The sequence below is a fragment of the Silurus meridionalis genome, chromosome 18 (assembly GCF_014805685.1).
Source record: "Silurus meridionalis isolate SWU-2019-XX chromosome 18, ASM1480568v1, whole genome shotgun sequence".
Classification (NCBI taxonomy): domain Eukaryota; kingdom Metazoa; phylum Chordata; class Actinopteri; order Siluriformes; family Siluridae; genus Silurus; species Silurus meridionalis.
In genome coordinates this window covers 19109905-19127392 of record NC_060901.1, presented here as the reverse complement: position 1 = coordinate 19127392, position 17488 = coordinate 19109905, and the positions used below count along the sequence as shown (strand labels likewise).

General features: G+C 42.1%; 2 protein-coding genes and 2 long non-coding RNA genes across 6 annotated transcripts in view; 3 read left to right on the top strand and 1 right to left on the bottom strand.

The window, feature by feature from the left end:
* Nucleotides 1–3705, top strand: part of syn3 (synapsin III) — a 58683-nt gene extending 54978 nt beyond the window's left edge. The window contains exon 14 of one of the 2 annotated variants that reach the window (XM_046874191.1): nucleotides 200–3705. In XM_046874191.1, coding sequence (XP_046730147.1) covers nucleotides 200–323 — 124 coding nt within the window. In that variant the 3' untranslated portion in view covers nucleotides 324–3705. The remainder of the gene's footprint in view (nucleotides 1–199) is intronic. The other variant, XM_046874192.1, reaches the window with a different exon arrangement.
* Nucleotides 3706–6431: 2726 nt separating this feature from the next.
* Nucleotides 6432–14402, top strand: LOC124401751. The gene is made up of 2 exons (XR_006928604.1): nucleotides 6432–7134; nucleotides 14222–14402. It is a non-coding gene; the product is annotated as an uncharacterized LOC124401751 (long non-coding RNA).
* Nucleotides 7632–12613, top strand: LOC124401752. The gene is made up of 2 exons (XR_006928605.1): nucleotides 7632–7770; nucleotides 11569–12613. It is a non-coding gene; the product is annotated as an uncharacterized LOC124401752 (long non-coding RNA).
* rerg (RAS-like, estrogen-regulated, growth inhibitor) overlaps nucleotides 12041–17488 on the bottom strand; it is a 22319-nt gene continuing 16871 nt past the window's right edge. For both annotated transcript variants that reach the window (XM_046874184.1, XM_046874186.1), the window contains exons 3-5: nucleotides 15854–15910; nucleotides 13594–13667; nucleotides 12041–13326 (exon numbers count right to left, since the gene is read on the bottom strand). In XM_046874184.1, the coding sequence (XP_046730140.1) occupies nucleotides 12898–13326; nucleotides 13594–13667; nucleotides 15854–15910 (560 nt within the window). In that variant the 3' untranslated portion in view covers nucleotides 12041–12897. The remainder of the gene's footprint in view (nucleotides 13327–13593; nucleotides 13668–15853; nucleotides 15911–17488) is intronic.

Genomic DNA, 17488 nt, shown 5'->3' with positions numbered 1-17488 from the left:
TCATGCTGGAAGAGGTTTCGGCTCTGTGAAAGGGAAAAAATTGCTACCACATTAAAAGATCTTCTAAACAATATGAGGAACAACCACATTAAAGTCAGGTGTCCCAACACTGTTGTCCACATCGTGTATATGTGAGAAAACCTCACGTCCAGGAGGAAACCCCCACGCAGACACGACAAGAATTCGTTTTCTCTTTCAGCAAGTCGCAGTCTCTCACCAACACCTTCACAGAGACGCTGAGAGGAAACCCGACAGACGATGAGGCCAAAGCCGAGACCATCCGCAGCCTCCGCCAGTCGTTTGCCAGCCTGTTCTCCGACTAGCGCTCTTGCTCGTGAAGGTCAGGGGAACCAAAGCGCCCGAGGAGGACGCGCAGAAGATCCACGTCTCTAGCTCTCAACTGTTTGTGATCCTTTTCAATCCCGCATTCATTCCCTTCGTCTTTCCCGAGATCCTCTTTTTTTTTTTTTTTTTTTTTTGACCGTCATTTAAAATAACCACAAGCACCGTCCAGCCAAAAGTTTGCGGACACCCGAGCGTAAGATTCGTCCTTTTTTTTTAAAAACATCCCATTCCACATTTAGTCTTCATTTGTCGTTATAATAATCTCCACTCTTCTGGGAAGGTGTTCGACCAGATTTTCCAAAAATTTGTGCTCATTGTCTCGCGTCAAGCACGAAAAATTCCTCCCGAAGGTGTCCAATGGGGTTTATAGCTCTAGATCAGAAAGATCTTCCACTCCATTCAGATCTCCAGGAAAGTCCAAAGACATCCTACGCAATTGAGCAGCTCCAAAAAAAATAAAAAATTGAAATAAAAAAGTTTGTGGAAGAACCACACCCGGGTGTCCCAATACTTTTGGTCGGAATCTCTTGTCATCTTGTAGATTTCAGTTTCTGTTTATGGTTCCTCAGTTCCAGTTCTGCAGGTTTTGAAAAGACATTTGGAGCCGTTTCTCGACTCTCAGACTCTTGATTCGATTCGCAGGTTGACTCTGTGAGTCCGAATCGTGGAAATTATCCAGATTGTGGACCTCCTGGACTGGAACTGGGGCTAAAATCATGGAAGGACTTCCTGTGGACTCATCAATTTGTAACAGTGTAAAAAAAAAAAACAGTGTATATATATATATATATATATATATATATATATATATATATATATATATATATATATATATATATATATATATAACCCCGAAATCACATTAATTACTGAACTAAATATTTGTGGCAGCACGGGTGTGGTCAAGGGGCGGAGCCAAAGGAGCTGAGCGGTAAGTACAAACACCTATGTGTAATCAGGAAGTCACCTCCCTCCACTCTCCACACCGACACCAGACCACAGGATTGAAGAAAATTACACACAGGTGTTTGATCCTCACTATTCTTTCCCTCCGCTACCCGGACCACGCCCTTCGGTTTATCAAATATGATCGATGAGGACCACTCCCTTCGTTTTAGCAAATATGATCGATGATTCATGTTTTATTATCACCAGCCAATTTGTTCATATTTTTTCATTTAAAAAACCCAGATCAGTCTTCCATAAAAAAACAAAAACAAATCCGATCTATCTTCCCTTCACGAGTGACGTGCGCTCGACAGTGTACAGTTTCTGTAAATACGGATTTTGTTTCTCGGGTGTTTGGAAGAATCTCCTCGTTGAGTCCCGTCTGAAAGCGATCAGATCAGTGAACTCGTTTACACGAGGCCTTGATTTTCACAAACGATCCAGAGTACTGTGTTGGGTGGGGGGGCGGTGCTAGGTGGTAGGGGCGGAGCCTGGTGTCAGAGGCGGAGCCTGGTGTTGGGGGGATCACGTGCGTGATTTATTAGACTAATTGAATTGTTTCGAAAGGAAAGTAGACCTTATGGAAAAGAGATTTAATGAAGATGCTCTAAGAAGTTAAGGAGAAGCTCGTCTTGGGAAAACGAGCGGAAAAAAACGTGTGAACGTGCCTCCGATTTCCGTAGATTAAATATACACGTAGTTATATTAATATTCTATATACTTCCTTCGATCAATCAGTACAGTCATTTGGTGATGTAGTAAGTATGGGGACGTGAACATCATCAGTATTCCCAGTTTCGACTTCCCATTTTCGAATTTCCGAGTCGAACGCAGCATTACGATTACGCCATCTTATACACTTCAGGGTGGGAAAAATCCCATCTCATATACGCAAATCTCCGTGTATTCTCAACCCGCATTGTGTTTTACACCCACACCCAAAACTATTTGGACAAAAGATCTGCTTTTTTTGAAGATCCCATTCCACAAGTATTCCTCGTCCACTCTTCTGGGAAGATCTCCCACTAGATTTGTAGAGATCGTGCAGCGAGTCAGGCACACTGAAGATGTAGGCGAGGTCGAGGAGGCACAGTCAGCATTTAAACTTCATCTCAAAAGTGTTCAATAGGGTTTAAAGCTCTATAGAAGCCCACTCAAGATCTTCCACTCCAAACCTGGAGCTTGGCTTTTGTGCACATGTTCTCGCATCCTGTACAATTGTGTGAATTTTGATGTCTTTTTTTTCCCAAAGTATATCTACTGAATATCACACTGAGTCTGGATCAGTGTTTCGGTTCGTTGTAATGTACAGTATTTCGTCACTTTCGTGGACCAAAATTCTGTGTGTTTCGTGTAAAACAAATTAAAAAACAAGACGAGGAAAAAAAAAATAACGTCCACGTGCGACTCTCACGTGACGCGTCCGGGTTCCTCGCCTCTCCTCCAGCGTCTGAAGTGCGACGAAAAGCCATAAAATAGAAAGCGAGGAACTGGTGGTATGCTGGGGGGTTTTTGTGTTCAGTAATATAATCGAAAAAAAATCATCATTTATTCTTTCGACTGTATTAAAAAAAAAGAATTTATTCCAAAAAAAAGATTTATATCGATCTTGCATTTATTTATTTATTTATTTAAAACGATTGATTTTGATGTAGTAGATTTTGTGTCTTATGGTTTTGTATACGTCCCCCTTCGACTTTTCATTTGACTTCGATGTGAAAGATTTTTATTTTATTGATTTTATCGTTTTTTTTTTTTTTTTTTTCTCGAACCTGAGCATTAAACGCGGTTCGACGAAGTGATTCGATGTAATAAATGTCGATCGAATCCGCTGCGAAATAGTTATTCAGTAAAATCTCAGTGCTCGGAGGAAGTGTGTGTGGAGCCTCACGGCAGGGTTCCGTTCCTTCACGCCGGTTTATAGGCGGAATTCCGACGGAATTCTTTTAGTCAAACACACTGATATGAGTGTCAACACAACACAACAACACAACAACACAAAACAACAACCGTGCCAACGGTTGATCGTAAAGCGGTCTGAGTCACTGAGTACACACACACACACACACACACACACACACACACACACACACACACACACACCTCCCTCAGTTGTATATGGTTGTGATATTGCAGTGTGTTATGCAGTGTAGTGGTGTTACAGTAAATGTGGCATGGTTTGGACTCCTCTTTCTCTGGTGCCTCTGTAGTGATGTTCTTCATGTTCTTCAATGTTCCTGAATTGCTTGCGTGTGCGTGTGTGTGTGTGTGTGTGTGTGTGTGTGTGTGTGTAGCATCCTGAATGTGTGCGTTATAGAAACCACAGGTCGTTTGGGTTTGGGATTTTTGTTTCATGGAAATGCCATAAATAAAGTGTTTAATAAAAAAATTCTGTGGATTTTGTTCCATTCATCCAAGACACGTGCACGTTCTTTTCGTTTCTATGCAACAAACTGTGTAACTTTCTGAAGATTTCCTTTGACCAAACCAATCTAAAAATATCCAGATGTTGCACTTTATTTTCATGAAATTGTCCAGCGTGAAGAACCTTCCCTGCTTCATTAAGCTTCCACCTTCATGCCAGATCACATCTTCTCTCCTGTCCTCTGTCTTGCACAACTTCTTCTGTTAGAGACAAAAATGTCCCATTTGGATTCCACAGAACTTTCGTCTATTTGGAGACCATGTGAGTCTCCTCAAAACCCAAAAGTGAGCCAGTAGATGGATTTAATCTGCTCAATGTTAGAAGTGTTAATGAGTGTGTTCATGATGCACCTATTGTTTTTGCTTGATATCCAGGATCCACTTCTGACCCTAAATACAATTTATTCTAAAATTAAAAAAAATTTAGGTTTTGTACTACGGGATGAGGTGGAAAATGCACCACCAGGGGGCAGCACCTATACAAGTAATAACTTACTGCATCACTAAGACCTGATTTACTGAAGAATTTTGCAGTACACCAGGATTTCAGGTAATTATTCAGGAAATAAGGTTTTTTTTTCATTATTCAGAGGTGACTACGCAATCTGTGTGCACCCGCCCACATAAAGAAAACCGACAAATAATAATAAAAAATGAAAACACTGGCTCCAAAGAATTGCTTTGAATTTCACATCTTATGTAATAATGTGGTTATAATAAGTCATTAAAAAGTCCATATCTGTCCCCTATCTGTCGAATCCGGCAAGTAGATTGGCTGCGGAATGAGACTTATGAAAATCGGTGCTTCCCGTGACTGCGCGTGTAGCCTCGTGCTGCCACCTGTTGGCGAGCTATGACCTCAAATCCTTCACTCTTCTAAAAAAAAGCTGAAACCAGGTTTGTTTAGGTCCCGTAAGGGAGATCGGCAATGCTGAGGAATATAGTTTCCAGACCATCATGTGTGTCCGAAGGCTGTTTATCAAATCCCAAACAAGAAGAAGGTTTGGAATTCAGGAGATCAACAAAGAAAGGATCAAAAACAAACCAAACAACAAACACAGATCCAAAAAAAAAGGGGCTCGGTAATGACAGAGCGCAAACCTGCTACCGAGCGTAAACTTTGCCACATCGTAAATAAACCTGTAAAAGTGCCATGTGTGTGTGTATGTGTGTGTGTGTGTGTGTGTGTAATTAAAACCGAGTGTGTTTGATCAGTGACTCAGAGCACTGAAGAGTGTGGGAAGAGTCTCTGGTGGTCATGCTGGAGTTGGAATGATGTTAGAGGGCAATTGTTCACAGACCTTTTAGTGATATTATGCATCATGTAGAGTGTTTCATTCATTCATTCATTCATTCATTCATTCATTCATTCATTCATTCATTCGTTCATTTTAACACATGGGTGCTGGAGGACTGGTATCCCAGGAGCTGCATGAACCTGACCAGAATGAAGCAGTTAGATGGAGACAGCTTATTAATACATTTTTACAACAATTCGTTTTTTCATCATTTGTGTAAAAAGATCTCAAACGAACAAACGTTCTTAAAACGGCCTTAAAACGAAACAAAAACTCAAAACGCGATTACCATTTTTATATAATTATCGCACGTCGTTTCATCGGTTCGACTAAAAACTAAAAACTAGCTTATGAATTAATTTTTTATACCAATTCGATTTTTCTTAACCTATGTTAACCAGCGAACAAGAGAATTTCTAAGAATCGCCTTCGTTGTATAATTCCGTCCGAAAACGTGACAAAGATCAACTGAAAAACACGATTACAATTAAAATTGCACATAAAAAAAACTATTTGTCCGGGTGTCTTGTAACACACGCCGGTCGCAACGACTAAACCAATTCCTTGCCGCGTCTTAAAAAAAAAAAAGTGTTTTTGAATAAAGAACAAAAATATGAGAATTGCTCTGTTTCGGAAACTTTATACCCCAGACTGTTATTGATTTGTAAATAAATGTGTTGGGCGTCGACATAAAACGAGAATTTGGAATCAATAATACTGATAAACACGTCCATGTACTCCCAGTATTTTAGCTGTAAAAACTGCTTTTAATGTTTCCTAATTAAAAAAATAAAAGTATTTGGTGTTTATTCAAAATGTTTGTTTTATGTCGATGCCAACGCATTTATTGTCCGCACAATCTTTCCAAACATCATCCCGAATAACGATTCTTTATTGGATCTTTGTTCTTTATACAAAAGTAAGTTCACAGTAAGTTGTTCTGTAGTTCGATTTCAGATTCTCATGTCGAAATATATGACGACGATTCTTTTATTTAAGAGGAGGAATTCTCTCGTTCTTTGGTTTTATGATTTTTTTCACACAAATTAAGAAAAACAAACGAAAAAATAAACCGTTTGTTCTAAGTTAATCGTGCTAAATTGAGTTTTAAACGCTAATTTTAAGAGATTTTGTTCTTTTCTAAAACCTGGATGTGTTTGAAGTGTCTGACTTGTTTAATTTGACTTGTTTTAAGTCTTTATTTTCTAAAATCGTTCATTTATTTCTAGACGTTTATTTTATTTTTGGAGGGGAGGAAACCCTAAAACCAGTTATTCCAGCGAAAATAAAGTGTTAAAAGATACAAGGCTTCAAATGATGGTAATGAAAGCAAAAGATAAATAATCTAAATTTTTAATAATCGTACGCAATCCGATTTTTCATAGTATTTTATTCGTCAAATAAAAGCGATAGGATTTTCATGGTTAGAAATAAAACAGCTGGATGAGGAGTTTTTGCAGTGAGGATTCAATGAGTCGAAGACTTTCAAATGCGTGTCACGTGACATAAATTGATCGGCGAACGTGACGCGCTTTCACACGCTTTTGATTTCCCTCTTGACCTTTTCCTGCTTATTTGTTTTGGCTTGCAGGTAAGCGCCCTCTGGTGTCAGGAATGCGGCATTCCAGTAAAACGTCGTCGATGGCTCAAACTCGACTTCATTTTAACGACTTGGAGAACTCTCCGAAAGATCGCTCGCCATAAATCACCGAAAAAGCCTGACCTTTTTCTGAATCGCGATGAAAAACCTGGTGGGGATGTAAGTTGGAGAGATGGAGAGATGTTCATGTACAGGAAGGTCATAAAATCTACCTCGTGGCTTAACGTTATCTCCATTCATCCAAAAAACTATCTGTGTGTGTGTGTGTGTGTGTGTGTGTGTGTGTGTGTCATTGTTTCAACACGTGAACTTTGAACGAGGGAAAAAAAGACTCAGCACCTCCTTAAGTTGGAAACGGCGAAAGACCTTGGTCTCCATGGCAACTGCAATGCTTCTGCAAACTCAAAGCCGTAGATGAGACGGAGATCGAGGAGAAAAAAAAAAGGAAAAGTGCTCTGATCCTTCTGTTAGAACAAGAAGTTGCTGTATCCGGTGGACTGGAGCGAAAAAGTCATGCAGGTCTGTTGGGATTTTCAGATTAATTCCTATAACCCAGTGACATTCATCTCTCTCTCTCACACACACACACACACACACACACACACACACACACACACACACACACACATGTTTTTCTGGTCCAGGAAGGTGGACTCGATAAAAAAAAAAATCAAATTATTCAGCTGAATCCTAATTTGGCCAGCATCATCACCCCACATCTCCACATCTCCTGGATTCCATCCTGAAGTTCTCCGTTCTCCTCCCACCTCCCGAAAGCAGACAGAATATTATATAGACACCTGAGAATCATATCATGTGTTTTCTGAACATCATATTCCACATTTAGTTCCTGTTCAATGTTCTAACATCCTCCACAGATGTTCTTCTACTCCATCCTCTATCTTCAGGGGCAGGGGACTTGTCATGCTGGAAGAGGTTTTGGATCTCCTGGGTCGAACGATGGAGAACTTTTACGCTCCTGCATCCGAAGACGTCCGATACAGATGTGTGCGTCCAGTATCGTAATGTTTGGTGACAGGCGGGTGTCCGAATACTTTCTGACAATTCAAAATCAGAAGATTGCGGGTTCCATCCTCAGCACCACCATATTGTTCTCCTCCTATATGATTTTGGAACAGTTTGGAGAAGAAATTGGTATTACGGGGGAAAAAAATCGGGTTGTCCCAATACTTTTGGTCATGTAACGTGCGTGTTTGTGTATTTGTCCGTTTTTATTGAAAGCAGAAGCGAACGAATGACGGAATTCGTTCACATTCGTCAGACACTCGGCGCGGATGCAGAAACACGATGCAGAACATCTGCACTACATTTAGTTTCATCCTCCAGGCGAACAGAACGAAATCCAGCCGTATAAACCATCAGCCGAGGATCTGTGAACGCTCGGATTTCAGCAAAGTCAATCCGGGAATTGCGGCGCGAAGCCCGCGCACATGATGAACGTTTTACAAACAAACCACATCTCGACGATCCAGATCCGGGATCGGACACCAGACTCGTCCACGTGCGTCCGTATCGTTTCCCGTATCGACGAATCCGTCATCCGATCTGCCGTCGCTACGCTTCCAAGTGAGATCACGTCTGGTACGAGTGTGTAATCGTGTCAAAATCATCCCTTCGATCACAAACACACAAACTGGATCGTGAAAACACGTCGAAAGGGTTCTTTGATCTCGTTTTTTTATTTCACATCTGGAAAATCCAACAATTTGCCACATGTTAATTGAAAAATGGGATTTTTGCCATTTGAAATAAGAAAAAAACTTTGTAGACACCCAGAAGGTCGCACAAAAACCTTCAATGGAACATTTACGTTCCACATTTAGACCTCGTTTGCTCTTATTATAACGGCCTCCGCTCATCTGGGCAGATGTTTCCTGCTCTTTCAATACAATCCAGTAGGGTTGAAGTCTTCATCTTCACGGAGCTGGAGTTCGTGCATCCGAAATGTCAGAATAATTTTGAAAAACGTGTATATTTCCATGAGGATTTTGTGTTGAGTTCCTTCTGTCATTTCCTGCTGTAAAAAATTATTTTTTAAATATTTCTCTATATCTTTGGTTTGGGAACGAAATTCAGGTCCTCACGAGGATAGGAATATCTGACGGTTCGGACCATGTGCAGATGATTGGCTGGTGCTATTAAAAGGTCCTCACAAGGTTAATAAAATGAGCGTACTGCACTCTACACACCCCTTCCAGAAGAAATCCCATAATAGGTCCACTTTTCTATTACACCTTCTATTCCTATCCTCCAATGAATCATAATAACTCCAATATCTGATCTTCATAATGGCCTTCTGATGGAGCTTTGTTTTTCTTTCTGCACCAGTGAACGAGGTCAAGTTTTTCTTTTCGTGACCGTGCTGCTTGAGCAGGATGTTTAGCGTCCGCGCTCTGGAGAACGCGTCCCTTTTAGCTCTGCAATTTGTAAAATAGATTCTCAGCCCCGGGCTTTTAATCTCTGGATGACTCGCTGGAGCTTTTAGGGCTTTGGATGTCTAGAACAAAACAAAGCACTCGGGTGTCCACAAACTTATGACCATACGTGCCAGTGTAGCTCAAGACCGTTATGAAATAAAACACAATATATTGGATTACTGTCATTTCTGAGATGTTGAGGAAAGATCAGAATTTATGGCTCTCTGAAAGGTTTGATGTTCTCCCTGAGGATATGAGGTGTTTCAGCACAGCAGGAGATCAGTGTGATCCTGAGAGACACCTGCAGATCCTGCAGAGCCCCTGCTGCATTATTATGAATGAGCTCCTGATGCCTTCTTCAACCACCTTCTGTCCAACTGGAGGATACATGTAATACAAAAGGTGTGCAAATGCAGGTTCTCCACTGACTTTGAGTCATGATGGACTTCCAGCTCTGCCTCAGTCCAGGGGAATTTGGGAATTGTGGATCCTAAAGTGAGGTCAAGGGATGTGTTGTGGAAATAATCCCTAATCCCTATCTAATTTTACTGTATATATATTTCAATCTTTTTGAAAGTCTGAAGCTAAACAGGTAAACAACAATAACTGAATTTGAAAGAATAAAGAAACTGTGTGAGACAACAAGAGAAAGAGTGAGAGAGAGAGAGAGAGAGAGAGAGAGAGAGAGGAAGTCAGAGGAACGTTGTGGTCTCGTAGCTGCTATTCTGAGAGACGCAATAGTAATTACGCAGCCACGACTCCCAGAAACACCCAGTCCACACCTAAACCAAACAAAAGTCTAAATCTGAAATGACCATAAGCTCTGGAATGAAGCTCCTGGACCTCCTGAAACAGCTGGAGGCTTCGAAGGTGGCAGTAGTATGGCGTAATCTTCCGTTTCATCAGCTGCAGTGGAACATGTTCTCAGGAATGAAGAACGCTCCTTCAAATCACCGCCATTTTTTCTTCAATTCAGCGTCATGTTTATAACACACATTTATTATATAGAAACAGTGTCGCATAACATCTGTAATGAGAAATCCAGAGGGGACAAAACCCTGTAAGCACACAAGGAAAATATGCTGAGAGGAGATAGATAGATAGATAGATAGATAGATAGATAGATAGATAGATAGATAGATAGATAGATAGATAGATAGATAGATAGATAGATAGATAGATAGATAGATAGATAGATAGGTGTCGTGATACTTTTGGCCACACGGTGTATAGACAGACAGGCAGACAGACAGACAGACAGACATTCAGCCCAGTGTCATGATACTTTTGGCCACATGGTGTACAGAGTGATAGACAGACAGACATTCAGTCCAGTGTCATGATACTTTTGGTCACACGGTGTACAGAGAGACAGACAGACAGACAGATAGCCGGTGTCACGATACTTTTGGCTACACGGTGTATAGACAGACAGACAGACAGACAGTCTGGTGTCACGATACTTTTGGCCACACGGTGGAGAGACAGACAGACAGACAGACAGACAGACAGCCAGTCCGGTGTTACAATACTTTTGCCCACACGGTGTACAGACAGACAGACAGACAGTCAGTCCAGTGTTACGATACTTTTGGCCACATGGTGTACAGACAGACAGACTGACAGACAGACAGAGACAGACTGACAGACAGACAGTCAGTCCGGTGTTACGATACTTTTGGCCACACGGTGTACAGACAGACAGACTGACAGACAGACAGACAGACAGACAGACAGACAGTCAGTCCAGTGTTACGATACTTTTGGCCACACGGTGTACAGACAGACAGACTGACAGACAGACAGACAGACAGACTGACAGACAGACAGTCAGTCCAGTGTTACGATACCTTTGGCCACACTGTGTACAGACAGACAGACAGACAGACAGACAGACAGACAGACAGACAGACAGACGGACAGTCAGTCCGGTGTATAAGGATATACAGAGTCGAGCATATGCGCAGGCCGACATTATAAAGTTTGAGCTGTTGGGTTTTGCTGGTTTGGATATTAGTTTCCTGAAATGAGCTCGTCATTAGGCCCGAACCACCTGCTGCACAAATCTGTCGCAGTGTCTGAAACGGATGCGAACCATCTGCCTCCAGATGAACATTTCCATATTTTATACGTCAGACTCGATCCTGTCTGCAGCACATCTTTCCGGACGTGTAGGTGTACACGCATACAGTACCTGTGGAAAAACGGGACTGTATTTGTGAGCTGTCAGGTTGTAATCACGGATCGGTTTCTTCATAGGCCCCTTTATGCTTCTTAATTACTGATGATGACGATGTTGGGACGAAGAGCGTGTGTACGGAATTGGAATTGTTAATAAATGAAGTGTAGTTAAGTCTTTTTTTAAATTAAAGTATAGTTTAAATATGTATTATTTATTCATTTATTTATATACATCATTCAGCCAATGTATTGGGACATCATTTAGGTGCTTCATCTGCAAAAACTGTTCCACATAAATAACGAAACTTAATGTTATTGCATGTCTTTGGACTAGGAGACCCAAACCAGTTCCAGCATGACGATGCTCCTGTGCACAAAGCCAGCTTCGTGAACATACGGCGTTGGAGTGGAAGATCTCCTGTTATAGAGCTAAACCCTACTGCGATGAATCTGATCATTGACTTTACCCCAGACCTGCATCCAGACCCTACATCGACTTTAGAAATGCCCTTCACAATCTTCACAAATCTAGTGGAACATCTTCCTAGAAGACTGGATATAAGGACTGAATGTGGAACAAGAAGTTAATAATAATAATAAATGATATGCAGATCTACTACTGCGCAAGTTGTCCACAAACTTTTGGTTTTCTGCCTTGATCTTTTTTTGGACCTTGTTTTTGACCCAGTCTCTGTATTAGCATGATGTCACCTAAACATAATCATGGCCCTCTTGATCGTAATGATTGACGTGACGGAGCATGCGAACGGACTGGAGAGAAAAAAAAAGAGAGAGCGACTCGCATATTTCCGAACATTAATATCCATCGCTCGACTTTATTTAAAATAGAGACGGCAAGCTGGGCCGTCTCACACCGCTCGCCAGATTACATCACCTTTATAATTACAAAACCCCGGCCGGAATCATGCTAGCACGTAACCATGGCTACTTCGGCTGTAACGGGGAAACACTGTACACGTTATGGTTGGAGATATTAAGGCATTCATTCAGTAAACTGTACATTAAACACAATTAAAGGTTAAAGGTCCTCCCTTATAAATAATCGAATGAATGAACAAAGAAAAGGCGTAGAGAGAGAAGCGAAACGGATAAACGAGTCCATGTGGGTTGCAACATGAACGCGATAAGAACTGAAAGGACCTTTGAAGGAGGTTCTTGGGAAGAAAAAAAAGGGAAATACTGACTGCTTCAAGGTCTATCCGTTCCAGAGAGGGAAAAAAAAAGATATAATCTTGAGAATAAACATGTTCTGAGACGTCGGAGAGGAGGATTAGGGAATATTTCTGAAAACAAAAGTGTCACTACGAGAAGCCGGACGATGATTTATTCGATAACCGTCTCTAAAAGGGTCAGCGGATGAAAAATGTGGGCTGAGGAGGAGTTTGTCGCTCTGATAACCCGCTGAATCGTTATAGCCTGAGGGAGAAATATACATGTGATGGCCTCGGAGAAGGAGAAACACGTTCCTGTACAGTACGCGCTACGGAGTAGACACTATGGAAAGATCTCGGCTTGTTTTTTCATTGTTTTGTGCTCCTTGTATTTTTGTTTGGTTCTGTGTATTCAGTGTATACGGGTTCAAAAGGGTTTTTTTGTGTCCCTCCAGAAGCAACAAAAAATGTTCCCCCCAAGACCTTTCTCTCTAGCTGCTGATCTTGGTGAGCATCTTGTTGATGGCTTGTTTGACATGAGTGGTGGAGCTCCGGCGCCTGCTCTTTCCTTGGACTGCGCGGCGACGGCGGACCTCGCGACACAGCTCGTGGAAGGCCTCGGCCACGGTGCCGGCGCTCCCCGCAGCCCCTGCGGTCCCCGCGCACGCAGAGCACTCGTAGAAGGCGCACGCCATGTCGGCGGCCAGACGTTCGCCCTCCTCTGTGGCCACTTGGCGAGCGTGCTCCAGGTCAGCCTTGTTGCCCACAAGCACCAGAGGCACATGCCGCGGCTTCCGCACTTCCTCCAGGAGGCTGCGCAACGGAGCCATGTCTTCGAAACTCCTGCGGTCGGTGATGTCATAGACCAGAACGAATCCATCACCCCAACGCATGTGGCCTTCCTTTTGCAGCAAGTCTTCCTGGGTGAAGGGAAATAAAAGCATGAAAAGCATAACTCCTCTGTTCAAATTAGTTCAAAGTCATGATATTTCTTCACATATAAAATAATCTTTCGATTATTGCTCTTAGTGGCCAAAATGGGTACTGCAGACAAATAATATTAGAAGCCCATTGGAGGCAGGATTCACGCTGCCCCAAGCTCAGAGACAAAGTGACATGCAGGACACTGGATTACAGGGGATTACAGCACTTTTGTGTGTCTTTCATAAAAAACAATGGGTGTTTACCTGGCCTGCTGTGTCCAGAATCTCCATGCTGACCATCTCATCATCAATACTCGCTTGGTGTCTGTATGTAGACTCTGTATGTAGAAAGAAAGTAAGAAGGAAAGCATACAATTGCTAAATGTCTTTTTTGGACATCCCCATTTCTAAGTTCTAATAACTTCGCCCTTTTGAGAAGATGTTCCACTAGTTCAGGTATAAGGGTGTTAGTAAAGTCCTCCACGCCATAGTCTTCCACATTGGGATGGATTCCAATTCATCCCAAACGTTTTCAATAGTGTTCATAGCTCTATAGCAGGCCACTCAAGATCTTCCACTTCAACCCATATCTTCATGGAGCTTGCCAAATTGGCAAAATGTCATGTTAGCGCATTTACAAGATACATTTTGTGCCTAGAACTTGAACAGTTTGGTTGAACCATATAAAGCAAATGGAAACGTCAGGTGTCCCAATACTTTTGGGTTACGTGTCCCAATATGGTATAAATTCTCTACTGTTCACATAATCAGCGCTCTGTGATTGTGTGTGTGTGTGTGTATGTGTGTGTGTGTGTGTGTGTGTGTAGGCTTAATGTCCTGGACACGCAGCAACCCAAACAGAAATTGATTGCAGGTCTCTGTTTCTCTATAGCCCAGTCTGAAAGCTTGTAATTTTCTGGCATCATATTCTGAAGCTCCCTGAGGCTATCTGAGGTTCACGCTGTGCTCTAGCAGACCTGCTACCGAAGCCTGAAGGGGAAAAATAACCAACAAATCACAGAAAACGTCACCACATTTCTCATGCTGACTACAATAAAATTCTCAACAAACTATTCTGCATCGACGTCCACATTTTTTAAGAATGTGGCATGATTGAGAGAACATTCCTCCATCGGATTGTTTTCACTCGGATTCCTCAAGCTACTGGGATAGTGAGATACTGAGATACTGAGGAAATGGGATACTGAGATACAGGGATACTGAAATGCCAGGATACCAAGAGATAATGAAAAATACTGGGATACCAAAATACTGGGATACTGGGATACTTGCATCCTGAGATACTGGGATAGTTGCATATGGAAATACTGGGAAACTGAAATTCTGAGATACTGGGATACTGAAATACTGAAATCCTGGGATACTGACATACTGAAATACTAAGTTACCAGGATAATGTGATTCTGGGATACTGAGATACTAAAATACTGGGATACTGGGATAATTGTATACGGAAATACTGGGATACTGGGATACTGAGATACTGGCATAATTGCATACGGAGATACTGGGGTACTGAAATTCTGAGATACTGGGATACCAAAATACTGAGATCCTGGGATACTGAGATACTGAAATACTAAGATACCAGGATAATGTGATACTGGGAAACTGAAATTCTGAGATACTGGGATACTGGGATAATTGCATACGGAGATACTGGGATACTGAAATTCTGAGATACTGGGAAACTGAAATTCTGAGATACTGGGATAATGCAACACTGAAATCTTGGGATACTGAGGTGCTGAAATACTGAGATGCTGGGTAATGTGATACTGGGATACTGAAATACTGAGATCCTGGGATACTGAGATACTGAAATACTAAGATGCTGGTATAATTGCATACGGAGATACTGGGATACTGAAATTCTGAGATACTGAAATACCGGGATAATGTGATACTGGGATACTGAAATACTGAAATACTGGGATACTGAAATACTGGGATACTGGAATACTGAGATACTGAAATACTGGGATACTGAGATACTGGGATAGTGAGATACTAAAATCTTTTTTGAGTGAAAGTAAAAAGTCCAAAAAATAAATAGTGAAGTAAAATACTGATACCATAAATCTCTACGTACAGCGAAATTCCACTCTGGTATCGAGTACTCGTCATCCCACACACATCCATCAACTCTCTCATCAAGCTCTCAGACCACACAAAGACAGCTGGTTCACTTCCCCGCCCAAAAAAAACGATCGGTGATGCTAAATCATTTATTACCTTGCGCCATTTTTTCGCATGAAATTTCATGTGGACCAAAAAGCAGTGATAAGAGATGGTTTATGCCTGTCTGAGGAATTAGACTCGGGTCTCGCTTTTAAATCCTGCCTCAACTTGAAACAACTTGAGGACGAACCAAATACAGGTGGAAAATCAGGTGTACAGATACTTTGTATTTGTATTTATATATAAACCATGAGCTCTGAAGTTTAAGGCAAAAAGCCCCCTTTGAGAAACCCGAGGGCTCTGAGAGTAACGGTGTTCTTACCCAGCGTGGGGTCATACTCCCAGATGAAGCGGTTGGTCAGGAGCCTCACCACCAACGCTGCAGAAAAAAACAAGAAACAAAGATAAACATGTTTTCTACAATCAACCAAAGTGTGGTATTACAATCAAGACGTCTAAAGAAGGGAGGCAACGTACTGAAATCATTCATGTTGCACAAGATGAATGAAAAAATGAATGAAAATGTTGAAAAATTGTCAAATGTTGCAGCCAATGACCTCATCATAAATTATACCGCTTTAAATCCTGCAAGGTCACGCCGAAGCTCTGACCATCACCGAGGAGAAACCACGTAATTGAGGTTTTTCATCAGCATGTGGTTGGTCAAAGCTACTGATGAATTATGGCTATGAGTCAAGAAAAAGAAACAAACTACTGAAAAGATTATGTATCAAAAAGTTCCAGACTAGTTTCGTAACATGCCAGCAGATAACAGCACGAGGCTGCACGCACAGTCACAGGAGCAAGCGGACACGGTCTCACTTCCGCACCCACCCTACATGCCAGATTCGGCTCCTTCGCCCTCTTCCGGAGGATGGAGAGCCATGTAGCACCATCGCAGTACTTTCTTGTAAACAGAGCGAGTCTCAAAACTTTAAAACCACCTCATATAATAAACTTCATCAGACACAACAGCGTCTAGGGTGCAGTCGGCATTCCGACTCACCTCAAAGGTTCTTATACTCCAAATCGTATCTTCATAGAGCTTTGTGCAATTTCTGGAACAGGTTTTGGAGGTGGGAGCTCAGTGGTTAAGGCATTGGACTTTGGATTGGAAGGTCACAGGCCCAAATCCCACCACCACTGAGCTCCCACTGCTGGGCCCTTGGGCAAGACCCTTAATCCTCCACTGCTCAGTTGTAAGTCTTTCTCTGGATAAGGGCATCTGCAAAATGCCTTAAATGTAAATGTCTTCTGGAACAAGTTTAAGCGAAGAGCAATTTTCAAAGATGTCCTACACGTCAAAGACGTCCTACACAGCAGTATGTCTGGGAACGGTCTGGGTAAGAACCGAAGTCCCAATAATTTTGATCTGTATAGTGTTTAGTCTTACGTTGTTACAGAAGAAGAAGAAGAGAAGAAGCAACTCGATATTGTACATGAAGACGGTGTGGGTCATCATTTCTTCAGGAGAAAGGTGTGTACACGGCGTGTGCCAAAGCTGGAACAGAATGCTTCATCTCTATCTCCATATCTAGTTCTCTAACTTGCCGTCTCTCTGATCCTATCTCAGCCCTTTGAAATCCCGTGCCACGGAAACGTATCCCTTCATCGCTTGCTCCTGCAGAAAGCCAAACTCACAGCTCCATGCCATTCCTGTAGGTATTCCTGGTTTACTGTGTGTGTATTTAGTGTGTGTGTGTGTGTGTGTGTGTGTGTGTGTGTGTGTGTTTGTGTGTGTGTGTGTGTGTGCGTTCCCGTGTCCTGTTCTCTCACAGCCCTGTCATGTGCCTGACTGCCCCTAAATGGGCTCCAGCGGTCCTGTAGAGCCTCCAGGAGAGGATCTTTTTTAGCATGTGAGGCAGCATTGTTACCTGGCTCCATTATTGAGGAGGAAAGAGCACTCATCTGTGTGTGTGGGTGTGTAAAATGCATCGTTTTCCATAATACGCTATGC